The 27464-nt window shown below is 41.6% G+C and overlaps 2 protein-coding genes across 3 annotated transcripts in view; both read left to right on the forward strand.

Annotated features, from left to right (window-relative positions):
• SELENOI (selenoprotein I) overlaps nucleotides 1–25028 on the forward strand; it is a 46735-nt gene extending 21707 nt beyond the window's left edge. The window contains exons 5-10 of one of the 2 annotated variants that reach the window (XM_025927106.2): nucleotides 4107–4369; nucleotides 5556–5664; nucleotides 11509–11557; nucleotides 12933–13113; nucleotides 15357–15539; nucleotides 18197–25028. In XM_025927106.2, the coding sequence (XP_025782891.1) occupies nucleotides 4107–4369; nucleotides 5556–5664; nucleotides 11509–11557; nucleotides 12933–13113; nucleotides 15357–15539; nucleotides 18197–18295 (884 nt within the window). In that variant the 3' untranslated portion in view covers nucleotides 18296–25028. The remainder of the gene's footprint in view (nucleotides 1–4106; nucleotides 4370–5555; nucleotides 5665–11508; nucleotides 11558–12932; nucleotides 13114–15356; nucleotides 15540–18196) is intronic. The other variant, XR_015248949.1, reaches the window with a different exon arrangement.
• A 128-nt stretch (nucleotides 25029–25156) lies between these two features.
• The window catches only part of DRC1 (dynein regulatory complex subunit 1), a 45384-nt gene continuing 43076 nt past the window's right edge, over nucleotides 25157–27464 (forward strand). Inside the window, exon 1 of the mRNA XM_086700190.1 lies at nucleotides 25157–25767. The gene's annotated coding sequence lies outside the window, so the exon portion shown is untranslated. The remainder of the gene's footprint in view (nucleotides 25768–27464) is intronic.

Raw genomic sequence — 27464 nt, forward strand, 5'->3', positions numbered from 1 at the left:
TTCTGTTTGCATGGCTTGTCCTGCATTCTCCTATTCTCCTTCCCTGCTTTATTTTTCTCCATAGCACTCAAAACCACATGACCTACTTGTCTCTCTACTCTAAAGCGTACATTCTTTGAGGACTGTGTGCCCAGGATTTAGAACAGTACCTAACACATAGTAGGTAGTCAGTATATAGTTTTCATTTTTATGTATAAAATTTATTTTTTTATTACTTTTTAAAATGATTTTTGTAAAGTTTATTCATTTATTGTTTCTGAGAGAGAGAGAGAGAGAGAGAGAGAACACAAGTGAGGGAAGGTCAGAGAGAGAGAGGAAGACCCAGAATCCGAAGCAGGCTCTAGGCTCTGAGCTGTCAGCACAGAGGCCTACACAGGGCTTGAACTCATAAACCGCGAGATCGTGATCGGAGCCGAAGTTGGATGCTCAACCGACTGAGCCACCCTGCCCACCCCTCCCCCCCAGCTTTTCATGAGTTTTTTAAGTATATAGTTTTTAAGTGAATATAAAATACCAGACCCTGACTTAAAGTTGCTTAGATCTCTCAGATAAAAATGACTCATAAAACCAGTATAATCTGGTATATGATTACATGCTGACATTGCAGGTGACCAGAACTGCAAGAATTTGGGGAAGGAAGAGAGTGAAGTCCAGAAGAATTAGGAGAAAGCTTAGTGAAAAATTACATTTTAGGCAGAAGCTTTTGCATATTTGTTCTTAAAGATGAGCAGGTTTAAAAATTCTGCTGTAGGGGCGCCTGGGTGGCTCAGTCAGTTTAGTGTCCCTCTTCAGCTCGGGTCATGATCTCATGGTTCAGTTCATGTATTCGAGCCCCACGTCAGGGCTCTGTGCTGACAGCTCAGAGCCTGGAGCCTGCTTCAGATTCTGTCTGTCTGTCTGTCTGTCTCTCTGCCCTTCCCCCGCTCACACTGTCTCTCTCTCAAAAATAAAAACATTAAAAAATTAAAAATAAAAAAATTCTGCTGCAGGGGTGGCTCAGTCAGTTAAGCATCTGACTCTTGATTTTGGCTCATGATCTTACGGTTCATGGGGTCGAGCCCCTCTGTGTTGACAGCATAGAGCCTGCTTGGGATTCCCTCTCTCCCTCTTTGTCAAAATAAATAAATAAACATTTCGAAACATAAAAAAAAATCTGCTCTAGGGTTTGGTTGCCAAGGGCAGGGAGGAATAGGGAAAAAGGTGAGAGTGGCCTGAGGGCTCTTTTAATGGCAGGTCATAAGAGCTTTTTGATATACCATATTATCTACCTTTTTCACATCCACAGTTTTGGCAAAAATCCTGACCAAACATGAACTATTTGTTGCAAAACTGCCTTGAACCAACATGAGGCAACTTTTAAACTATATTCTACTAGTGTGATTGTTCTTACATTTTGCTGCAGAAATATTAATGTGTTTGATCACAGGGTGCTGCTCTGGGTCCACCTGAGATGTTTTTGTTTTGTTTTGTTTTGTTCTTTTGTCATAATATATGCTATATACCCCGAATTACCTTTCTGAAAGAACATTGTGTAACTTCGCACACCCCAGACTGGTGGAGCTGGAATGGGTTCAGTGGGAAGATGTACAAGACCTAATTAGTATGCAGTTCACAGATTTAGTATTTGTAACAAATGCACAGGAGTTGCCCTGCAAATAGTAAATTAAGCCAGCAAATAATGAGAAAAGACTTTTTGGAAATACTTCAGCTAGCAGAAATGTTCCTAACGCTATATAACAGAGATCTGCAGTATTTGGGCAGGAATCTGGGATTCATCCTCTCATGTGTTCCTTCAACAATATTTTTAAAGGCCTTCTTTTTGAAAAAAAAAAAAAAAAAAAAAAGATTTTTTAAAGTTTATTTATTTATTTTGAGACAGAGAGCACAAGCAGGGTAGGGGCAGAGGGAGGAGGGGGAGAGGGAATCCCGAGCAGGCTCTCCACTCTCAGCACAGAGCCCGATGCGGGGCTTGAACTCCCTAACTGTGAGATTATGTCCTAAGCTGAAATCAGGAGTCAGACACTTAACCCAGGTGCCCCTAAAGGCCTTCTTTGCAACAAACTGAGCTAGACACTGGGATAATACTATAGTGAGCAAGATAAGCACAGGTAATTATAGAAATTTTTAATTCCTGAATCTTTACTATTAGCCTAATCCTGCTGCACTTGTTAATAGAACTGTTTCTTTTGGGGAGAAATTTTTATAGTTCAGATTTTTTTTTTCCTTAATATTGTCTCTCCTACTAGACTCACGGTTCCTGAGAGACCACAGGAATTGTGTCTTATTTATAGCAGGGTGGTTGGTTCTTGCACAAGCGTGCAGAGCAATGCTTCAGACTCTTTTTTTTTTTTTTAAGTTTTATTTAAGTAATCTCTACACCCAACGTGGGGCTCGAACTCACAACCCTGAGATCAAGAGTCACGTGCCCCTCCGACTGAGTCAGCCAGGCGCCCCTCAGACTCTTCTTTTTAACTAGGTTTTACTGTTCTCCCTCTCTTTTTCTCTCCCTACACCCCTCACGCCCCAGCTCCTCTGTTTCTGGCCCTAAATGAAGGTGTTTCACTGTGCTGTATCCTCAACTTTCCCTTTCCTCTTATTCCCTCGATAATTCTTACCACTATTGAGATGACTCTTGTGTTTCTATCCAGCCCTCATATATTTTCTGAGTTGTTAGTAAGTACCTGAGGTTGAGTTGCTTGACATGACCATGTGGATAATTCTGCCAACAGTTCAGTTTTAGCATCTAAACTTGTACTCAGCATCTTTTCCGTCAGGCAGGCTCTTTGGACTTCCCCATTTCTACCACTCTCTTAGTTAGTTACCCAGACGGGAAATCGGGAGGATCTTCTGGTCCTTTAGCCTCACCGCTCATCTTTTGCTGCATTGCCAGTTTGACTTTCTTAATATCTCACCTGCCTCCAGCCTTTCATTCCTGCTGTATTCCATGTCAGTGCGGGCCTTACTGGTTAGTGTTCTCTCTCCAGCCTGCCATTCACACTGCTGCCAGGTGAATCTTCCTGAAGCACGTCACTGCCTTTACCCCTGTCATTCCCCTACTCACAACCTTTTCGTAGCTCTCCGTACTCCCTGAAACTTCTGAGCTGGCTCCAACCTCCCTTCTGGCCTCTCTACCGCCCTCTTTACCTACTGGTTTCCTCTGGTCGACCTAAACTACTTTGGCATTCTCTGAACACGCATGTGCTTTTCCATCTTGGTGTTTTTGCTGATAGCACTCCCTCCTCTTGAAACAGCATACTCTTATCTACTGAAATCCAACTCATTCTTTATGTCCCCACTCAGGTTTCATCTGGTCTGGAAGGCCGTTCTTGATTATCTTAGCGTGAAGAGTGCTTGTCCCTTTTCCGAACTCTTTTGTGGTTTGGGATGTACTGTATCTTTAATCGCCATGTTTTGTCTCCGTTCTCAGTTATAAACACTGAGGACGCAAACTTACTTTATTCGGAGATTATTCTTATGATAATCTTCACAGCATCAGGAACAGTGCCTTGCACAGTTTCAATACATTTAATTCTTATATTTACTGAACACCTGCTGTGTGCAAAGCCTTTTCTGAAAGCACTTACAATCGGGGAAGGAGCACATCTGTAACCAAGTGACTGTAATTTCAAACAAGATGAAATAGGTGTTACGACTGAAGTTCGGGATGTTTTTGGATCCTAGAGCAAGGAGTGGTTAGATCAGTTGTGATGAATAACTATTGCATATTCTCTGGAGGCCTGAGAATTTGTGGCTAGCAGAACAACTCAGTTGTTAGTCCGATTTGGAAGAATTCAGAGTCCAACTACAATGCTTTGTCCTCACATCTAAAATTGACACCATTTAGTTGATGTAATATACTTTAAGTTTTAGGTTAAACTCTAAGAAGTTAGGGTGGGTTTTTTTGTTTGTTTGTTTTTTTCTGAAATCTTTGAATTGTAGGAATTAGAGGTTGGATTTTTACAGTCCTGGCTGGTCGCTGTACTTTAGTTCATCAACATTCCTATGATACGCTGATTTGTTTTGTGTTTCTCCAGTTTGTTAAAGAAGATTTTCTCCCTGCGGTACCGATGTTGACCTTTTCCCATGGTAATGTGTTTCTGTTGCAGATGGTGTGGATGGAAAGCAGGCCCGGAGAACCAATTCCAGCACCCCTTTAGGGGAGCTTTTTGACCATGGCCTTGATAGTTGGTCATGTGTTTACTTTGTTGTGACTGTGTATTCCATCTTTGGACGAGGACCATCTGGTGTCAGTGTTTTTGTTCTTTATCTCCTACTATGGGTAGTTTTGTTTTCTTTTATCCTGTCCCACTGGGAAAAGTATAATACAGGGATTCTTTTCCTGCCGTGGGGATATGACATTAGCCAGGTGGTAAGTATGTGTTCTGCCTTAAATTTTCAACAGTGCTATGAATTTTTTGGGGGGAGGGGGAAGGGAGTAGTCTTTGTCATTGTCATTCCTTCTTTATTGCCCTTATGCTTTTTTGGCCAGAACTGATGTGTGCTTTTAAAAAAATTTCCTTTTTATCTTGTATTATTTGTTGCTTATTTATGAAAATCTCAAGCACATAAAAAAGTAGGGATAGCATAGTGAACCCTTATGTACCTGTTCCTTAGGTTCAACAGCTATGTGGCCAGTCTAGTTTCATGTATACCCTTCCTCCCAATTATTTTAATTTTTTTTTTTCAACGTTTATTTATTTTTGGGACAGAGAGAGACAGAGCATGAACGGGGGAGGAGCAGAGAGAGAGGGAGACACAGAATCGGAAACAGGCTCCAGGCTCTGAGCCATCAGCCCAGAGCCTGATGCGGGGCTCGAACTCACGGACCGCGAGATCGTGACCTGGCTGAAGTCGGACGCTTAACCGACTGCGCCACCCAGGCGCCCCTCTCCCAATTATTTTAAAGGAAATTCCTGATATTATGTGATCAACATTTTCCCATCTATCTCTAAGTAGTAAAAGCACTTTTAAAAAGACATAATCACAATGTCATTATTAACTAGAAAATGAGCAGTTTCTTAATGTTAATAAATATTCCTTTGAACTGTTGATTTTGTAAAGAGAGAGATGCACATATAATTGTTGCTTTTTTTTTTTTTACTGGGAGCTTTCAATGAGTAGAGATACTTGTTTTCTTTTACTTAAGAGGCTTGCTGTTAACTCTCCCTGCCTTCGAATCCCAGCTTTTTGTGTTGCCATTTTGCCCATTTGTACCTAAGGTCCCAGTAAAGCCTCAGACATTGGAATGTTTGAAGAAAGTGATCGGGTAGGCAAATTGGACCGTGTCGTACCTTAACCGATTCCTGAAGTGCCTTAAAGTGTTCTAAATTATGGCCAGTTGTTTGCATTGTGTAGAAGTTAGTTATTTTAGGGCATCGTTGGCTAAAAAAACCGCAACTTTTAAAGGGAAGAAGACTTGCCACATTATCAAATTTAAGTGTACTTCTTGCTTTTACTAAAACTACGAGATTTAACGCTGCATACAGCATTGCGGGCTCCTTGACCTTTCCAGCTGTTAATGCCTCTGTATGCTTTTGTCTGCATTTTCCTTCCAGACTATATCTTTTGTCTACATAGTGACTGCGATTGTGGGAGTTGAGGCCTGGTATGAACCTTTCCTGTTTAATTTCTTATATAGAGACCTATTCACTGCAATGATTATTGGTAAGAAGCTCCATGTTGAAGCCTGTTTTAACATCACTTTGTTATCCAAGCCAGTGTTTGATTGATTACGAGCAGTAACACCTGTCCCTCTCTCCCGTTCCCTCCAGCGAGCAGAACAGCCCTATAGCCCTGTAGGGTTTCAACCAAACCAGTAAGGAAAACAAAATTCCTGTGTTGTGGTTTTTTTGTATGTGGCACCAAGCTGCTTCTAGTCCGAAGAAAATAAATACCAAAATCGCATAAACCTCGTAAACTAACTGTTTAAATGAATCTAGACTGTTTGAGAGGATCCACATTTAGGTGGACATTTGGTGTAGATTTCGTGCCTATCTCAGAATTGAAGACCATTAGTTTGTAGGAAATAGATGACACAGATTACTTTGTAATACATTCATTGGAAAGTTGTGCTCTTCTCCTCCCATACTCTCTTTTGCCACCGGATATTAGGTAAAGGATTTTGGTAACAATGTTTTATTTGGTAAAAAATTTGGATTGTGGTAATGTTTCCCTTTTGATTTTAGCCAGAGGGAATATCTACGGGATGATTAACTGAGTGGGGCAGTGTTTTCTATGCAAAGAGGAAGTTATCTGGGCTGTTACTCCGGGGCACTAGGAGTGGCATTAGGACCTCTGTAGAAGAAAAAAAAAAAAAGCAGAAAAAAGCAAGCTGTCGGCTATTGCTCTGTTCCCTTATCTGAAAAATAACCCCCCTCACTACCCAGTGCACCTTGCTAATAGAATGGGCGTTAGATAAAGCTTAGAAACGGCTGAGAAGCTGGTGCGTTAGGCACTGGCTTTTAGGCAGTGGTTTGGGCCATTCTCTGTTGCTCTGGTCTACAGATATTTTAGAACCCTGCTGTAATCTTCCAAATGTTCTTTTTTCGGGGGTTTTTGTAAGAACGGATTTCTTTAGCCTGAGAAGGCTAGCTTCTTTTCACTCCCACCACATAGTGAATCTTCTGATTTAAGTGGCTAGTCTTGTGGCAGGATTGTTGCATTTTACGTTGAAGTGTTCAACTTAACGAGAAGATGGAATCCTCTGAGGTGTGAGATATATTTTGGGATGGTAAAGTGGATACTTTTAATAGGCACATAATTTTCCATGTAACTTACGAGTTTACCTGAATTCTTCTTTCTGAAATAAAACAAAAGCCCACACGTTTCTGTATAAGTAAATAAAGCAGCTTTCCCCATACAGGCATACCTTGTTTTATTGCACTTTATTGTGCTTTGCAGATACTTGTCTCTTTTACAAATTGAAGGCTTGTGGCAGCCTTTTGTCGGGCAAGTCTGTCAGCACCATTTTCCCAACCGCATTGGCTCCCTTCATGTCTCTGTCTGTCAGATTTTGGTAATTCTCACAGTATTTCACACTTCTTCATCATTATTATATTCACTATGGTGGTCTGTGACGCGCGGTCTTTGATGTTACTGTTGGAATTGTTTTGGGGACACGCAGAGCACGCCCACGGAAGATGGCCATTTAATAGACGAATGTGTGTGTCTGACTGTGCCACTCACCCTCCGCTCTCCCTCTCATTTCTCTCCCTCTCCTTGGGCCTCCCTATTTCCTGAGATACAGTATTGAAATTAGGCCAGTTACTGACCCTCCAGTGGCTTCTGAGTGCTCAAGTGAAAGGAAGAGTCACATGTCTCCCTCTTTAAATTACAAACTAGAAGTGATGAAGCTTAGTAAGGGGGGCATGTCGAAAGCCGAGATAGGCCCAAAGCCAGGCCCTTTGCGCCACACATTTAGCTAAGTTTGTAAATGCAGTGGAAAAGCTCTTGAAGAAAATGAAAAGTGCTCCTTCCTAAACACAAGAATGATACGAAAGCGAGAAGCAGCCTTATTGTGACATGGAGGAAGTTTTAGTGGTCTGCATAGGAGATCAAGGCAGCCACAACATTCCCTTGAGCCAAAGCCTAATTCAGAACAAGGCCCTAGCTCTCTTCACTTCTAGGAAAACCGAGGGAGGGGAAGAAGCTGCAGAAGCGTGAAGCTCGCAGAGGTTGGTTCGTGAGGTTTAAAGGAAAGAAGCCTTGGGGCGCCTGAGTGGCTCAGTCGGTTAAGGAAAGAAGACTTCTCTGTGTCGTAAAAGTGCAGGATGAGGCAGCAAGTGCTGATGTAGGAGCCGCAGCAGGTTCTCTGGATGATCCGCCTCAGATAATTCAAGAACGTGGCTACACGACACAACAGATTTTGAGTGTACCTGTAGCAGCCTTAATATCGGAAGGAGATGCCATCTAGGACTTTCATAGCTAGAGAGGAGAAGTCAATGCCTGGTTTCAGGGCTTCAAAGGACAGGCTGACTCTCACGGTAGGGGCTAATGCAGCTGGTGACTTGAACGTGAAGCCAGTGCTGATCGACTATTCTGAAAATCCTAGGGCCCTTAAGAATTTGCCAAATCTACCCTGCCCGTCCTCTATACATGGAACAACAAAGCCTGGACAGTAGCACATCTGTTTACAACATGGTTTGCTGAGTGTTTTAAGCCCCCTATTGAGATCTGCTCAGAAAAAAAGGATTCCTTTCAAAATATTACTGCTCATTGACAAGCACCTAGTCACCCAAGAGCTCTGATTACAGCGTACAATGGGATTAACGTTGTTTTCCTGCTTGCTAACAAAGCATCCATCCTGCAGGAGCTTGAAGAGTAATTTGAACTTTCAAGTCTTATTATTGAAGAAATAAATACAGATTTATAAGGCTGTAAGATCTGATGGATCTAGGCAAAGTAAATTGAAAACCTGGAAAGGATTCAGTATTGTAGATGCCACTAAGAACATTTGTGATTCACGGGGAGAGGTCAGAATATCAACATTGACAGGAATTTGGAAGAAGTTGATTCCGGCCTTTATGGATGGATGACTTTGAGGGGTTCGAGACTTCAGCGAAGGAAGTAACTAGCTGTGGCAGAAACAGCAAGAGAACTGTAATTCGAAGTGGAGCCTGAAGCTGGGACTGAGTTACTGCAATCTGGTGCTCAAACTTTGTAGCAGATGAGTTACTTCTTATGGATGAAAAAACAACATGGTTTTCTTGAGATAGTATCTACTGGTGAAGATGCCCTGAAGATTGTTGAAATGACAACAAAGGATTTCGCGTATTGCATAAACTAAGTTGAAACAAAGCGGTGGCAGGATTAGAGAGGATTGACTGTTTTGAAAGAAGTTCTGCAGTGGATAAAACCCTATCAGACAGCCTCACATACTGTAGAGAAATTGTGAAAGGAGGAGTCAGAAGCTTCACTGGGAAGCTTCATTGTTTCTTGTTTTGAGAACTTGCCACAGCCACCCCAGTCTTCAGCAGCCACCCCCCCTGATGAGTCAGGAGCCATCAGCCTCAAGACAAGACCCTCCACCAGCAAAAAGATTGCACCTCACCGAAAGCTCAGATGATGGTTAGAGTCTTAGAGCCATAAAGTATTTTTAAATTAAGGCAAGCACATTTGTTTTAGACATAATGCCATTGCACTCTTAATAGACTACATTATAGTATAAACGTAACTGGGAAACCAAAAAATTCACGTGACTTTCTTGTGCCGTTCGATGTTTGTTTTGTTGCGGTGGTATGGAGTCAACCTGTAACATCTCTGAGATATGCCCGTCCTTTTTATGGAAAGCACATTAGGTGCCGTTGAGAGGAGTAAGAGAAGATGTGGTATGTCTTTTTGGCAACCCGTATAGAGCTCAAGCTTCCCACATGCTTGCTGTATTTAAGCTAGAGCTATTTCAAGATATTTTAAACTAAAAATACTCCTGGTAGCAAATCTTTTGCCAGTTTGTGTCAGCCTGCTTTCGACACCTCAGCGTCGCAGTGATTCTGGGTCAATTGATTCAGCCCTGGCTCCCTACCTGTGCTTCCCAGTACGAGGCCGAGTCACCTGCTGAAGATTTCTGAGGACACCAGCCTGTCTTCTCCTTCTCTCTAAGCTCTTCTAACTTGAGGAACTTTGTTCCAGTTGGGCTCGGGAGTGGCAGAGTAATTCATCTTCCCAGATGGGATTTCTGTTTGGTGGGTTCCAGTCTTTTCATCTCATTTTAGCAAAATGTCTTAGGAGCTGTTTTGAAGGAATCTCTTTCTGTCGTTGATCCTTCAGGCCACAGCTGCACTGACCACCTTCTCACCCCAGGCCAAGTGTGGTCAGTGGGAGTCTGGAGTGTGTAAGCTGGGGCTCATCTGTTGAGTGACAGTGAAATATCCAAATGAAGTATCCAGAAACTTGCCACATGTGTTGATTTGGAGTTTGACAGAGAGAAAGATCAGGAAGTTACATCTCTATAATCTGTAGAATCAGAGTTTTATTTTTGTTTATTTATTTTTAAATATTTGTTTATTTTGAGGGAGGGAGAGAGAGTACATGCACGTGCATGGGGGGGAGGAGAGAGAGACAGACAGACAGACAGAATCCCAAGCAGACTCCATGTTGTCAGTGCATCGGGCTCAGACAAACAGTGAGATCATGACTTGAGCTGAAATCAGGAGTTAGATGCTAAACTGACTGAACCACTCAGGTGCCCCGGATCAGAGAATTTTAATGTTTATTTATTTTTGAGGCAGAGCATGAATGAGGGAGGGTCAGAGAGAGAGGGAGACCCAGAATCCGAAGCAGGCTGCAGGCTCTGAGCTGTCAGCACAGAGCCTGATGTGGGGCTCGAACTCACAGACCGTGAGATCATGACCTGAGCCGAAGTCGGAAGCTCAACCGACTGAGCCACCCAGGTGCCGCCACCACCCCCCCCCCCCCCCAGCAAATCAGAGAATTTTAAAACTGCAAGGGACATTAGGAAATCATTGAACCCATCCACATTGGACAACTGTGGAGTCTGAAGCTCAGAGAGATTGTCTGATTTGCCCAAGAGTACATTGCCAGCTTTTGGAGTCATCTGCAAGAAGCTTCTAGTTAAAGCTGTAAGAGAGGATTCTCTGAGGGAGGATAGAAGCACAGGTTAATGCCCAGTTAGGAATGGGCAGGAGACAGAGTTGCCAATAAAGGACACCACACGTAGTAGCTGGATGCCTGACAGGAACATTGGGAGGATGGAATCACAAAGGCAAAGGGAGGAAAGAATTACAGTTAGTGGAGAGTCAATGGAGTCCTCTCACTTAGAAGTCAGGAATGAAGAAAGAATATCGAATTTGATCATTAGGAGAACTTGGTAAATTCAAGAGTGCAGTTTCTGCAGAGGGAAGGCAGAAGGAATAAAAGAGTACTGAGGAAGGCCATGGAAAAGTCTGGCGAGTGATTGGGAATAGCAGACTCAGCTAGCAGAGAGCGAGGGCAGCAGAAGCAATGGTAGGGCTTCCTGGGAGGGCTGTCCTTGTTAGGTCTGAGGGGAAAGAACTGGTGTCTGTGGGCGGAGCGGGCGGAGAAACGAAGAATGCTTGGGAAAGAAAAATCAGTGGCAATGGGAAACCGCGGAATCCATCGGTAACTCACACTCGTGCGATTTACTATATGCCAAGCCCTGCTCCAGGTGTCTTTACGTGTAATAACTCACTTACTTCTCAAAAACCCTGCGGGGCCAATTCTATCTCTGGCTTATAAAAGAGGAAATTGAGGCACGGAAGCGTTAATCTGCCTGAAATCACATAACCTGTTGGCACAACCGAGATCCGAGCCCAGTCTGGCTCCCGAGCCTCCGCACTGAACCACCAGACTGCCCTGCTGCTCTTCCGGTTGTCACTGTTGTTCAGAAATGTATTTAATTTCGTTACAGAAGTAAACCCGAACCTGCGAATTACTGGGTCTAAAACTATTACATATTTTGTATGTATTCGATAATTATAAAAATCCCTCTTGAATAACAATTCACAGTAATTTAAATATTCTCCCTTTTAGGCTGTGCATTATGTGTGACTCTTCCGATGAGTTTATTGAACTTTTTCAGGTAAGTACCTTATTTATTTGGGCAAGAAGTGTGACAGTTGTTAGATGAATTTTAGGATCTGTTTTGCTTTTGGAATCTGGACATTTTGAGAAGGTCATAAAAGCTGTGTTTTGAATCTGGGATGAGTTTAGGACCATTTAGGGTATCTATGGTCGCTGTGTGGTCATTTCAACCACAGCACAAACTACTAGTTCTTTTGTTACAGTTTTTGGTTCACCAGACAAGTCGTCTAATTTGTCATTTTTTGTGAGTGAATTGGGAAGGAGTGTGTTCCCGTTGAATAGTGACAGGTTTATGTCCTTTTTAGAAATTGATGGTAAGTTTTTATGAATTGCTTCTGTGTAAGTTTAGTCAGCATGATCATAAAATTAAATTTCTGAGTTTGTGTAGTTTAGGACCAAACCCCGGATCTATGCTGACTTCCAAGTCACACTATATAAAAATTCCCGCCCCGAGGAGTGGGGCCGGGGATACTGTGGGAGTTGCTTGGGCAGAGTTTCATTTCTCTGATCTGCACTTCACCTTTGCTCAGCCACGCTGAATTTTCTTACGGGCCCTGAAAGTACTTTGCTGTTTTCTCTCCTTGGTAATTTGGCCCCCACCTCCCTCTAGTGCTGTCTCCTTTACGTGAAACACTTGTACTTCCCACTTCATCCTTCAGTTCTCAGATCTGTCTTGCAGAATCCTCTCTGTCAAGCCACACTCTATGAATCTTCCCTGTCGATGGCAGCTGGCAGCCATTCATAGAAACCATAACATTTAAAGCTCTGAAGGCCTTAGAGATTGAGACATTTCCTCTTCTTCTAAGGATGAGGTCCTCATCAGGCAATATCTTGTCCAGAATCATGTTGTCAGTGACAGAACCAAGAGGAGAATTTGGGGCTTTGTTCAGATGAGCAAACATGTATGGGAGTGTGTGGCCAGAGACAGTGAGATATGCTAGGACAGTCTCAGTGCAGAGTCGTCCGCTTTTAGATTCTCTGTCACTCGGTATCATAACAACACAGCCAGGTACTTGCTAGTGCTGTTTTGTGTTCATTTTATTTCCCCTCCTAGAGCATAAGTCTTGTAAAACAAAAGATCAGGTTTTATTTATCTTTACGTTCTGGAGGCCCCGGGGTCAGAACACTTCCATTCTAGTCCTGGCCCTGCCACTTGGTAGGAAGTTATATAAATTTGAATTCTCACGTTGTCACTTAACCTGTCTGTAAAATGGGGTTTAGTAATGTTGGTTCTATGTATGCTGTGGGATTATTGTGAGTGTAAATTAAGAGGATAAGTGTGAAAAAAGTTTCAAAACTACAAAAGTTACAAATACGGAATGATTTTCATATTGTAATAATGTTCATTGTATTACTTGATTTTTTTTTTTCAGAAGCTATAAAAATAACACCTTGAAACACAATTCAGTCTATGAAGCTATGGTTCCCTTTTTTTCTCCATGTTTGCTCTTCATTTTGTCTACAGCATGGATCCTTCAGTCACCTTCAGATATTTTAGAGATACATCCTAGACTATTCTACTTTATGGTTGGAACAGCCTTTGCCAACATCACAGTAAGGTTTTTTCTTTTTCTTTTTTTTTAATGTTTATTATTTTGAGTGAGAGAGAGCACATGCAAGGGAGGGGCAGAGAGAGAGAGGGAGAGAGAGAGAATCCCAAGCAGTCTCCTGGCTGTCAGCGCTGAGCCCAGCGTAAGGCTCGATCTCACTAACGGTGAGATCATGATCTGAGCCTAAGCCAGGAGCCAGATGCTTAAGCTGAGTGACTCAGGCGCCCCAGGTTTTTTTTCATTTAAGTCCTGTCTAAGGAATATATGACAAAATGTGATAATTGGAGAAATCTTCCGAATTAAAAATAAACAGATTTTAATTTAAAGATATTTTACAGTAGAAACTTTAAAGAGTAATAAACCCAAACACAGAACATGCTAAAAATTATTTTTTCCTTTTCCAGATGGCTGCAGATCTAATGATTAGTTTAGGGAAACTAAAAAGGGTTTTTGAGAAAACACACACACACACACACACACACACATTTTTAAATCAGCTGATTTTAAAATTAAGAACAGGTGTAAAAACTTTGTAATAAATACAACATATTTTTCAAAAGCCCTTTCTCTGCCATGGCCCAGCAAGACAGCAGCCAGGAGAGATCGGGCGCAGTTGAGAAAAGACCTTAATAGTCCTGACAACCCGGGAGCATGTGCTCTAGCTCCGGTCAGGTCCTTAATAAGTTTTTACTTTAAAAGCTAGCCACTGAGCTTATGTTTCCATGTGTGTAAATATGTGTTCATTATCACCGGTCCTACTGATTTCGCAGGGTTTAAAGATCTGAAAATATTAATACCTTGTATTAAAAAATTATCTCTGAAGGCATAAAAGTAGATTTGAGTAAGGTATTGGAAGTAAAGAAGCCAGAGAGGTTTTGAGGTGTTAATATGACAATATGACTGAATTGGAGATAGCATCTCTTCATCACTATAAAGAAATTTAGGTGTATGGAGCTATACAAGGCTATTTTGAAAGTTCTTTTCTGTTATCACACCATCTTAAAATCGGGAGAAATTCCTTTTATCCAAACTGTTACCTAGCGGAAGAATGCCTTCTATAGCATCCTCACTAAATTATTTTCCAGCCTTGTCTGACACTCGGGGAGTCCACGGGTTTGGAGGTGGGACAGGGGTTCCGTTGGGCTTCTGAGCAGTTGAGAACTTCTGAACTTAATAATGTTGTATAAGTGTGTTGGCTCAAGTACTGGAATGCTTTTAAATGTTGGAGTGACTTGTTTTGAAGTGCTTTGCTAAATGACATAGCAGATAAAGGGCTAGTATCCAAAATCTATAAAGAACTCACCAAACTTCACACCCGAAAAACAAATAATCCAGTGAAGAAATGCGCAGAAGACATGAATAGACACTTTTCCAAAGACGACATCCAGATGGCCAACAGACACATGAAATGATGCCCAACGTCACTTCTCATCAGGGAAATACAAATCAAAACCACACTCAGATACCACCTCACGCCAGTCAGAGTGGCCAAAATGAACAAATCGGGAGACTATAGATGCTGGCGAGGATGTGGAGAAACGGGAACCCTCTGGCACTGCTGGTGGGAATGCAAACTGGTGCAGCCGCTCTGGAAAACGGTGTGGAGGTGCCTCAAAAGATTAAAAATAGATCAACCCTACGACCCAGCAATAGCACTGCTAGGAATTTACCCAAGGGATACAGGAGTGCTGATGCGTAGGGGCACTTGTACCCCAATGTTTATAGCAGCACTTTCAACAATAGCCAAATTATGAAAAGAGCCTAAATGTCCTTCAACTGATGAATGGATAAAGAAGATGTGGTTTATATATACAGTAGAATACTACTTGGCAGTGAGAAAGAATGAAATCATGCCATTTGCAGCAATGTGGATGGAACCTGGAGGGTATTATGCTAAGTGAAATAAGTCAGGCAGAGAAAGACAGATACCATATGTTTTCACTCATATGTGGATCCTGAGAAACTTAGCAGAAGACCATGGGGGAGTGGCAGGGGGAAAAAAAGTTACAGAGAGGGAAAGAGGCAAACCATAAGAGACTCTTAAATACAGAGAACAAACTGAGGGTTGATGGGGGGTGGGGTAGAGGGGAAAGTGGGTGATGGGCATTGAGGAGGGCACTTGTTGGATTGAGCACTGAGTGTTGCATGGAAGCCAATTTGACAATAAATTATATTTTAAGAAAATGAAGTGCTTTGCTAATTAAATTTTCATTCTTTTTTTTTTTTTTCCTTTTCCCTAACTTCAAGTGTCAGCTGATTGTTTGTCAAATGAGCAGTACTCGGTGCCCAACTTTGAATTGGTTGCTGGTTCCTCTTTTCTTGGTTGTCCTGGTGGTAAACTTAGGAGTAGCCTCTTACGTTGAGAGCATTCTCCTGTATACCTTAACAGCTGTTTTCACTCTGGCCCACATCCATTATGGAGTACGAGTGGTGAGTCATCTAGAGCAAAATTGGTTCTATTTCGTTCTTGTAAGTAGTAGAAAAGTGGCGAAGGAAAAATTTCAAAAGAAAGTTGCTTATGAAAGTAGCTGGAAGAATTGGGATAGTCCCTATAAATATTGGATAATATCCAGGTACATAATATCAGATATTGTTTCTCTGATGAGTATGTTACAGTAACTACAAATAACTTTAAAACTCAATAGTTATTATGAGGAGTTCTTGTTTTTAGGTACAAATGTGAACTGTTTTCTTGGTGAATGGAATTGTAAGCTCTTGTGTGCTTTTAGTTATATGAGACCAAGTAATCCCATTTGTTGATTATCTATTTCTATACTTTTAAAAAAATTTTATTTATTTTTAACATTTATTTAATTTTGAGAGACAGAGAGAGACAGAGACAGAGCACAAATGGGGAGGGGCAAGGAGAGAGGGAGACACAGAATCCAAAGCAGGTTCTAGGCTCTGCACTGTCAGCACAGAGCCCGATGTGGGGCTCGAACTCGTAAACCATGAGATCATGACCTGAGCCGAAGTCAGACGCTTAACCGACTGAGCCACCCAGGCGCCCCTATTTATTTATTTTGAGAGAGAGAGAGACAGAGAGTGTGAACAGGGAAGGGGCAGAGCGAAGGAGAGAGAGAGAATCCTAATCCTGACATGGAGCTCGAACTCACAGACAGTGAGATCATGACCTGAGCTGAAGTCAAGAATCGGATTTGCAACTGAGTGAGCCCCCCCAGGTGCCCCTCTATACTTGCTTCTTTAGCTTTAGGGGACTTTTTATCAGGAGAATTATAGAAGAGAATGGATTTAAGAAGTATTTTGCAAACCTTAATATTCTCTTCTAAAAAGAGACTAGTTTCAAGGCAAATGGACTGAGGTAGATATAATAAAATGAAAATCAGAGCCATGCAATTTATTTTTTTTCCTCACACTTTAACATTCTTTTCTAATTATGTATTTTAGCATGGTCTTATAATTATGGTTTTTAATTGTACAGTATTCCAGCAAGGAGATTACTTAATAATTACCCAGTTTACTTAATTATGATCCAGTTATTTTAATCATCTAGGTTGTTTCCAGATTTTCACCATTACAAATAAGGTTGGAATAACAACAACAAGAACAACAATAACAATCTGGAGTAATATATTTTTCTTTATTTTATTTTCTGAGGATAATTTCATAGCAATGAGGTTATGTAAAAGGGTATTCATGTTTTTATGGCTCTTAAAATACTGCTTTTATTTGGTATGCTTGTTTTGAAAGGAACTCCACCGTGACTCAGTTTGAGACACATGTCTTCTGTCATAATATTTTAAAATGAGCGCACCTAGGGGCACCTGGGTGGCTTGGTCGGCTACATGTCCAACTTCAGCTTAGGTCACGATCTTGTGGTTCGTGAGTTTGAGCCCTGCGTCGGGCTCTGTGCTGACAGCTCAGAGCCTGGAGCCTGCCTGGGATTCTGTGTGTGTGTGTGTGTGTGTGTGTGTGTGTGTGTGTGTCTCTCTCTCTCTCTCTCTCTCTCTCTCTCTCTCTGCCCCTCCCCCACTCAACGCTCTGTCTCTCCTTCAAAATAAACATTAAAAAAAAAAATTTTATATGAGCACACCTGTCATGCCTTTTACCTTGTATATGTTGCTAAATTTAGGTTTCTTCCCTTAGTGTTCTCCCCAAAGCAGCCTACATTTGTTAGAACAAAGTAGATGAAAAAAATCCACGATAACTATGGATTGTGACATGAGGACGTAATCATTTATGTTTTTATTTATGCATACTTAACATAAATGCTTGATTTTATGTCAACACTCTTAGGCTTTTATATTTCACATGCATGAAGTAGAATATAGTTGTAAATGTCTTTTATACTTGTTCTAATTTTTTACAACCCTTCAGAAGCATATCTTTCGGAAACCGTACATATACCAAACCAACCCAAAAAACCTTTTTCGTTAAATTACAAAGGCAGTATATTTTCAGTGTTAAAAATCTGGAAAATAAATCAAAGTAATTGAAAAAAATTCTAGGAATATCTTTTTTGTCGGTCTTTGTGCTCTCTTGCCACGTTTTGCAACTTCTGACCAGAAGGTGAAACTTGCAAGCTACACAGAACATTCATTTGAACTAGAAATACAAAGGACAGCAACAGAACTAGAACTTTGGTAACTGACACATAACCAGGGTCTTGCCTGCCCACTAGGGATACCCTAACCTAAAATGTGGAGATCTGCTTTTCTACTGTTCATCAGGATTAGGAATGATTATCTAGAAATGCTGTAAGCAGTTGAATAGAGAGTCTATATATGTAAATATTTGACCTACTAGATATTATTGTGTCAACTAACCCAGTAGATTTGGGTGTGAATCTGGGTGGTCTGGAGGGCCCTGGAAGAAATTCTAGATTTGGGAGTTAGGCAGACCCATGTTAAGTCCTAACTCTCCCAGGGTAGTTCTAGTATTCTGTAGAATTCTATGGCCCTCTAGCTCTGTAGCTATCCTAGTCCACAAAAGCCTCTCCGTTATTTCTGCTGAGTTTTGCTGTTACAGTCGGTAAATTGTTGTCTCCAGTGGGTGAATTTTGTGTGCTTTTTAAAAATAATTAGGAATGTACTTGTCACCGTCTCATGTTCTGGTTTTCTATATAGGTGAAGCAGCTGAGCAACCATTTTCAGATTTATCCCTTCTCATTGAGGAAACCAAACTCGGATTGACTAGGAACGGAAGAAAAGAGTATTGGCCTGTAATCTACAGAAGGAAGTACTGTAAATAAGATGCTTGTAAATATTTCATCCATCACCATTGAACTAAACTGATCTGCTTAACAGACACGGGAACTCAGTGTGTATAGTACTTGGACAAATGATCTGAATTTACGAAATTTTGGACCTACTAATTCCCAACTTACTTTTTATAAAACTGTGTGGCATTTTGGTTAGGCATAATGTGCTTTAGACCAGCAAAATGTTTCTAGTGATGTTAGCTTCATGAGTCCATGATGTTTTGGTTCGTACAGAGTTAAAGATGCTTTGTTTTTATTTTTAGAGCCCCCAGATTGGTTTAGGAACACTGATAACATTAAGAAAACCACAAGATGTTTTCATATTTGATACTGTTTCAGTGGTAGGTCTTTCGCTATGGAAGTTATCAATAGCCCAAATCTAATACGGGGAAAAGATAAGAGGAAGTTACTGTTAGCCGGAGATGCCAAATGATTACAGAACAATATACAGTTGCCAAATACTCATTTCTCCTTCCCATGGAAATGCCTTTTGTCCTCATGTGCTAAGAGAGCTAATATATATATTTAGATTCTCTAGTATTCTGGCTCTCTTTCTTGGGAACAGATCTTGACAAATGGTTTAATTTAATTTAATTAAAAAAAATTTTTTTTAAGTTTATTTACCTAGTTGGAGAGAGAGACAGAAAGAGAGCACAAGCGGAGGAGGGGCAGAGAGAAGGAGAGACAGAATCTCAAGCAGGCTCCACGCAATCAGCACAGAGCCTGATGTGGGGCTCGAACTCACGAACTGCCAAGATCATGACCTGAGCCGAGATCGAGTCAGACGCTTAACCGACTGCACCACCCGGGCGCCCCCGGTTTAATTTTCTTTTAAAGAGAAATATTCTACTGAGACTTAGTAGAGAATGGATCATAATTGTAGCTCACACATTAACATGGTTCATCGTTTAAATGTGGTATTTTCCCCCTCAGCGGCAAGTTGGTGAGATTTGGTGCCTGCGAACTATGATTATATGAATGCATGTGACAGTCCCAGTCCTGTGATAATTACTCGTAAGGAACACAGATAAACTTCCTTATAAGAGAAATTTACCTTGGAGTTAGGAATCTCACGAACCTCCCTATGAATTACTGCTATGAACCTCACTCTGAAATTAGTTTCCTGATTCAATTTGTTCTTCCGTTCGATCGTCCTGTCTCTTTTTTGTGGAGGAGAGAGTGCTGTGTTTTTATTTCATACAGGATAAGGAAGTAGACATTCTTTCTTCCCCAACTTGCCCACTTTTCCACTTCCCCAGTTGAAGAAAACTTTTGAGATATATGCCTTACTTAGTATCTACTCTCTTTAAAATGACTTGGAATAATTTTTGAGGTTTACTGACAGAGGTAAAAATCCCTTTGACTTCAATGTGGTTGTTTTTTACATGACACCTTCTCATGACTTTCTTTTTGACTTTGTCTCCGTGTAGTTTGGTGGTGGTGATATTTACTTGCTGATTTTCCTTTATTTTCCACTGAATGAAGTTTGTGCTTGAATGAAGAGTGTATCTTAAACCCTTTTTTTTTTTGGATGGATTGCACTTGGATAAAACTGGCACCACTGTGTTGATATGTAATTAAATTTTTTACCATTATTTATCTATGAATGTGACCATCGTTAAATTTAATTATAATGTATTCCTTTTTAAATTTCAGTCTGCTGCTTTGTAAAAATAACTATAATTGATATTTCAGTTTTTAAATTTGTAAATTCTAATCATTGTCATCCAGTGTCTTAGAAATGAGGAGTCAAGGAGCTAACTCATGGTTCTGTACTCATTTTTAAAAACGGCTCGTAAAGGTTGAGGTATATCTGGTGACTTTTTCTGAGACTGAAAATAGGTGAGAAATTGATGCAGGAAAATGTGGGTAGTGATTCCATGTTTGTTAGTAACTTGCCATCATGGAGGTCAGAGAATGAATGAATTAAGTAACGGTAACTCTATTTTTTGTATACCTTGTTCTTTGTCATCTGCAAAATTGAACTGGATCAAGTGTTATTTTGGGCCGGGAACAAAGCTTCATTCAAAGGTTTCTGAGCTAATCATTTTACTATTTTGTTGACCTTGTACACAGAATGAGAGTAATCTGTATTATATAAGGAAAGAACTGATAAATATTTATTAAATGACAAATTTGGACCACAGGCTTTCTTCACCTTGTACAGTATAGTTATACACACACACACACACACACACACACACACACACACACCCTTTCTGGCATGGGGTCGTGTCCTGTACTTCTGGGGCTGTTTTACCTCAAAGTGTGTTCTGTTCTCTTTCTGCTGCATTAAGTTTATTTGAAATTATTTGTGCCTGTACTGTATATTTCCCTACAGCGGTAAAGAATTATGCCATAGTTTCATTGGTACCGTTAGATGAAAGAAAGGTGGCCGTCAGCAAGATAAAAGTGAAACTGAGTGTTTCAGAATACTGTGGACTTGTGCATCGTTAGTATACTGCTGACGTTTTCTTGGTTCCGTCTGCCATCTTGAAGTGCATCTCGAAAGCCCCATTTGTTACGTAGTGATACAGCAGCTGAAGCAGGACTTCATTACAGATAGCTCTGAGCGTTTGTGTCATGCCAATTACCACCGCATTTCCAAAGTATAAATATAAATATACAAGATCTTTCAGGCTTCTGCATGATACTTTGGGGGTGAGTGGACCACCCCAGCCTTTCTCCCAGCATACGCTGAGCTGCCTTTAGGGGAGCAATGGCGTGGTTGGCCACACATGCATGTTTTCTGTCCATTTCAGAGTAGAGTGCCTTAGCCAGGCCGGAGGTTTCCTTTGTGTCTCTGCTGACCAGAGTTACCCAGACCTGTGAGAAGTTTCTTGTCAGGTTATGGTATGAAACCTGCCCTTTGGTGCTTGACAGAAATTAATTCCCCCACATTTGAGGGGAGCATGGGATAGAAAAATCTTTACCTGACTAGAGTATGTTATTGCCGTCTTTCCCAGTCCTTTACTAACATTCGTGACCGTCAGTGCATCGCACAGTTTAAAATTGTCGCGGGTTACGGCAGCGCTCCTCCATTCGCACACAACCGATGCACACAACCGGGTAATACACAAACAGCAAAATCATCCTTGGCATTTGAATCGCACCGTGCTTAAAATGCTCTTACTTCTAATTTTAAAAAAGCTCCGTGCTGATTAGTCTAGAATGTACTTGCACTACTACCAACATGTCACTTATTTTAGTGGAGGTTTGGGGAAGAGGAGTGTACGTCTCGGGTTGCCCACATTCTAAGTAGGTACCAAAAGAGTATTGATCATGACCCGGAGTCTGGGCTCTGGGGGAACATGCAAGAGAAAAAGCAGGCATCGGGTCCACTTTAAGGAGAAAAAGGGGTCACCTTAGTGCCCAGTGATCCTAGTGCAACACAGAATTTAAACTTCTCACATTTCAATTTAAATCGTCATTCCGCCACTAATTTCAAATTCAAATGTGAATTTGCAAGTTTCCTAAATGCTCAGTTTTCCAAGAATTTATTTCGTAGTCCGTTGAAAACCCTTTGGAATGTACCTTGCTTGCCAAAGTAGACTTTGATTCTATCACCTGTGGAAAATAAAAAGGTAAACTGAAGGTGTTTGAGTCAAAGGCTCCATTTCCCCTTTCTATTCTAACTAGAAGCCTGTGTGTGACTCTTCCTCTCATTCTTCTTCTGGGCTTCCTTTGAACTTGCCACCACCGAGGACAGAGGCGCCAACTTGCTCTGTAGCGCCTAGATATTGCCACATTCCAATCTCCTTGATTGCCTTAGATCTCTTTGCTGGTCTAGGACTGGGAATGTGCTGGAGGCAACAGAATGAAGCCGATGGGCTAGAACTTTTGGCTGTGGGTCCCCAGAAAGGCCAAAAATAAATACAGAAATCTTTGGTTGCGTTGATTCCTATGTTCAGAGTGGCCTTTAGCAGTTCTGGACTTGGTTGAGCACTCTGTGGGAGATTTGTGAAGTCCAGTTAGAATTTTCTTTTTCTTCTCAAGTGTCTTTGTAAGGCAGCATGCCCTTTCTTGAACACCCTGTGGGTGAATAACCTTCCTAAATTAGCTGCCGGTACTGGAACCTTCCAAGAGGAATTTTAATTAGTATGCTGCATTTGAAGCACTTTGACATGTATATTTTAAGTGACAGTTTTAACAGGCAAATGGTGTTAAACTAATCACCGTGAAACTTGAAAGTGTGATGCTCTCTATGTTTTAGGAAGCTTAAGTAAACTTCTGATTTTTCTTTTATTAATTTTGTGACCCATGTGACTTGCGTAGTTTACTTTCCGTCTTTGACAGTGGCCCAGATGACTGGCATTGGCAGGCAGTTACACTAGGGCTTCTGGTAAATCCTGGTTGTCGAGCTTTTCCAGAGAGAGTGGCGACACGTACCTTCTTCCTCGTGTGAAGCCATGGGAGTGGAATCTGCTGGCTGATTCGTTGCAGGGCTTCCACAGTGCAAAATAAATGTAACCTTACTTTCTAACCCACATGCTAGTACTGCGCTTTGCTCTTCAATAAACAAATATGTGAGAGATAGTAATCTAGCGGATTTTTCTGGTTTGTTTTTAAGCGGGGACCTGCTCTTAAGACAGAGAGATCTTAAATGAGCTAATATTTAGGGAAGCAGAAAATGTTCTGCCATCTGTAGCCTTCTCACAGGTGGCCGGAGTGAGGAGACTGTGTTGCATTCGGTCAGAAAGGCCGGGATCCCAGAATTGGAAAGTGGCACGTGGACTGATTTTAGAATATCTTAACGAGGGCTTATCTCTATAGGAAAGTCCATGTGGACCTAACAGAAGGATTGTGTGGTCCATTCACATTGTCTTACTCTTCACAGAATCATTTGTAGAAAGGTAGGCTAAACCAAAGTGGTGCTGTTTTTAAAGCTTGTGAATTGGATCATTGCCATAGAGTACCTAATGCTACATGGAACTTAAGGTCAGTATTAAAGATACCAGGATTGGCTAAATGCTGGGGATGCTTTATGGCTCTTTGGCTAAAGTCTTCCCTTGAGCAGTTTCTATGGGTAACCATTAAAATTTGGAATTGATTTTGTTTTTTTATTAAAACATACACAACTCGCCATGAGCCCAAGATTCTTACATTCTTGACGAGCACTTTTTAATTCCAAGGAGTAAGTTCTTGACCTTACGTGGAACACGTTTAGTTAGTACTTGATATTACTAACTCGGTACCGGAGGAATGTTCATTTCACAAGATCTGTGAATGTTGCATTTTACATCTGTGTGAATTACTGGTATCATTCAGCATCAGACTTTAACAACTGCTGATTGAAACTGCCCACAGTATTAACATTGTAGGTTTTGTTGTTTAGATAACTTAAACGAAATGAGTCAGCTTTCAGGAGACAAAGACCCAGCTACATGTAATGACATGCTCGTTCCAAAACGTGCCAAGAAAGCAGACTTCAGTGTTACACTCCAAATTTTAGTTGTTTTATGAAAGTAGCATTTCCTCTGGGTAGTGGGGAAGCAGTGAATTACTGCCCAGGTGCAGACTCCCTGACCCCTACCTCGTCCCCTTCCCCTCCCGTAGGACAAAACAGGTTAAATTTGTAGCCACCTGTAGGAAAAGAAATGGCTACTTTTCTGAGTAAGGCTTCGTGCCCTGTGACTAAGGACAGGTGGCAGGCATCCTGCCAAATCAGTTAGTACCTTGTGTGGCTCAGACCCGTTGCAGTTTGCTGTGTGTGGTATTCTGGAACAAGGACGGCTCCGTGCCTTCTCAGGTACCTATTAGCAACACCACTTACGCCACTGGAACGTGTGTGCCACAAGCAGAGTGTGTCAGTGAGATAAAGTCTTTCATTTCCTCTTTCAGATAGTTGAATGGAGCATATTCATAATGGGTCTGTCTAGAACTTGCTGTGTTCGTGGTAAATAATGTAGCATTTATCTGGTTATGTGTGGTGTGTGTATATATACGTATTTAATATGTACACATAGGGTTTCTGCATATCTATGTATGATATATTCATATATACATGCAGTGTGCTCTTGATTATCTGCAAAATGGTACACCCTCGTTAGATTGTCTCTTCCTGTTGACCTGATCGGCACATAGCCCCCAACTCCGAAGCCTCTTCCTCCTCTAGAGCCACAGTCATTCCTACTTGCAGTTCATCTCAATCCCTGCGGAAGGCCCTTGTGAAATACATCTCTTTCTGTTTCCCTTCCACCAGGGATTGTGAGCCAGAAAGACAGCTTTTGAAGAAGACGGCTGCTTCCATCAGGTTTGAGTCTTCTGGCTCTGAATGGTGGTGGGGCCCATCCCTGGCCAGAAGGCAGCTCTGGGAGCAGTTGTTGTGCTCAAGAGCTCGAGGGGGGAAGAGATCTAGCTCTTGCAGAAACGGGGCTTTACAACTTGCTTAAAAGTTCCTTATCTGCAGTGTTGTGAAGTCGTAGACAGTTTGGTCCACAAATAGATCCTATCACTGTTAACTTTTGCATCGTTGGTGTTACTGTTCCCCATTGCTGGCCCCGATAATCAAGACCTGACTGTTTTCTTGCCAGTGGGTTCTGGAAGCCTTGCCTTCTGAACTGGATTTATGTTTATTTCTGCTGCTGTGAACCCCAAAAGTAATGCAGTAGGTTTTAATTTAAAATTGTTTCATTCTATTATTGATAAATATTTATTGTAATAAAAGTAAAGAGTAAATAATTTTTAAATCCTTTTAACTGTTTTCAGATTGTCTTCTTTATTTTTCCTTGGTAGATGCAAGAGGGGAGGGTGCTCTGAGGGAGAAGAATGCTGTCTCAGAATCACTGATTACTTTAGAGCAGCATAGTGCAAGGTTTTTTGTTTTGTGTGTTTAAAGAGTGATCCGCCTGCTTGCTCCTGGGTGTTCTACAACCCTGTGACTTGTTTCAGGAAGCCGAGTAGCAGGCAGGTGGCAGTAACAGCTGTTCGTAGTGTCCTGCTCTTGACTGCCCCAGAACTGGGTGCTGGGCAGTGTATAATAATAACTGGGTCACACTTCAATTAGTTGGGAAGGTGGTTGTCTTAAACACATTTTCTCACAGAAAAATGTATGGTGTTAATTTCCCAGGCTAATTCCACAAGAATCTAATGACATACACTTAGTACACCCAAAGTTTACTTCAGCTTATAAATCACAAGCTTTTATTTTAAAAACCCCTATTTTCTAACATTGCTTCTGAGAATATTTCCTATCTTTTACATCGGAAGTGGTTCCCAGCTCTGGCAGCAGGCATTTAAAGTTTTTGTCTCTAACAGGCTTTGAAGAAGGTGAGGGGAAGATGCCCTGTATTTTGCCCCGGGGCTGCCTCTCCAGCGGTGTGCTTTTAATCCCCTGTGCCACCCAGCCTCTCAGTCGCCCCAGCAGTTCCTCCTGCCCTTCTGTCCACAAATCTCGAAAACCTAGCGGGTACCTAACACATAGCAGGCACGCACCAGGTAAGCAGCTTGGGTCCGTCCAGGCTTAGACCCTGCACCTCCAAAGCGTCTTTGCTTTTCTTCCTACTTTGCATCTTTTTTCCTTGCTCCCAAATTTCCTTAAGGAGAACTTGGTATCTGCTCCTTCCACTTGTCTTTTTGCTTTCATTCTGAAAGTTTCTCAAGACCTCCCAAACTTTTAATGCCATGACTGTTTCTTAGTCATGTTCAGCTTGGCGAGCTTTGGCCCAGGGCAAGTTACTTATTTTTTCTAAGCCTCCAATTCTTCACTTGTAAAATTCTTCACAGTAACATTACTGTGATCACGCACATGTGCTGTGAATGATGCACGGAGGTATTTGGCACAGTGGGTGGGTGGTCTGAGGTAGGTGCTCAGTTTCTACTAACATCTAGTTCTCTATTTTTTTTTTTGCCTCTGAACTTTTCCCGAAGCCTGATCACCTACTCATGACTTCCCTTCTTTCCTTCTCTGTGCCATCCTTTGTACCTTTTGTTGTCAGTACATGATGATGGTGAGGCAGTTCCAAAAATAACTTGAAATGAATAAAGTGAGATTGCCTGCTGAGAATCGTAGTAAAATTCACACAAATTGGGAGACAAGAATAAGCCAAGAAATTATGTAAATGTCTGATGAATCCCCAAACCCCAATTAAGGCGATCTGGTGTAATTTTATGGATGTGGAATTAAGTATGTGACTGGACTTGGTATACTAAAATCTAGTCTGGAAAAAGACTGTACGTTGAAGGTAGACGGCCAGCCTGTAGCCTGGCAAAGGAAGCCCATATAGCCAGAAGGGTTTGCATGTATTACCCCAAACTTACCCAGGGATGGAGGTGAAAGGACTTGACCTACCTAGTCTTTGTGGCAAGTTATACCCACTGTGGGCCCTTGAGTTCCTTACAGCCAATCGCACAGCATCAAGAAACTTGCCAGTTATAGTTGGATTCCATTTGTAGATCGGCCACAGACATATGCTGGTCTCAAGCCATAAATAAACAAGCTTTGTATGTCAATTGCAGTGTCCTGCTCGAATTAGGGTATGCTTTTTTTCTTTCATGAGCTCATTAGTGTAAGTGCATTCTCAAATCAGCTCTGCTTTTGGAGTAGTGCCTACCAAGGCGGACCAGACTCTGGATGCTTGTGAGTCATCACGGCAGACATCACCTACAACCCTCCCCCACATCCCTCTCATCCGTGACATTGGCCTGCTGCAGTCTCTTCAGGATCTCCTGTTACGACCCTTTAAAGACAACAACACAACAACTGTTTTATTATGTCAAAAGTGATTTGTTATTTGTAAGCTTTTTTTAATTAAAAAAAAATTTTTTTTGAGTTTATTTCAAGAGAGACAGAGTAAGCAGGGAAGGGGCAGAGAGGGAGGGGGAGAGAGAATCCCGAGCAGGCTCCACACTGTCAGTGCAGAGAGGGGTGTGGGGCTCAAACTTCCAAACCCGTGAGACCATGACCTGAGCCGAAACTAAGAGCTGGAGGTTCAACCAACTAAGCCACCCAGGTGCCTCGGTAAACTTTTTGTTTAGAAAGTTAAAACCACCTGTGGACCCAGCCCCCCGAGATACCCACTACTTTGTGTTCTTTTTCTTTTCTTGCCAAATCGAAAGCTTTATGAAAGCACTGTATATTTGGGCAAATATACATTTTAATTCTTTCTCCCCCTCCCCCCCCACCGTGTTTTTAT

The sequence above is a fragment of the Puma concolor genome, chromosome A3, assembly GCF_028749965.1.
Source record: "Puma concolor isolate L17-30 chromosome A3, mPumCon1.1.hap2, whole genome shotgun sequence".
NCBI lineage: Eukaryota > Metazoa > Chordata > Mammalia > Carnivora > Felidae > Puma > Puma concolor.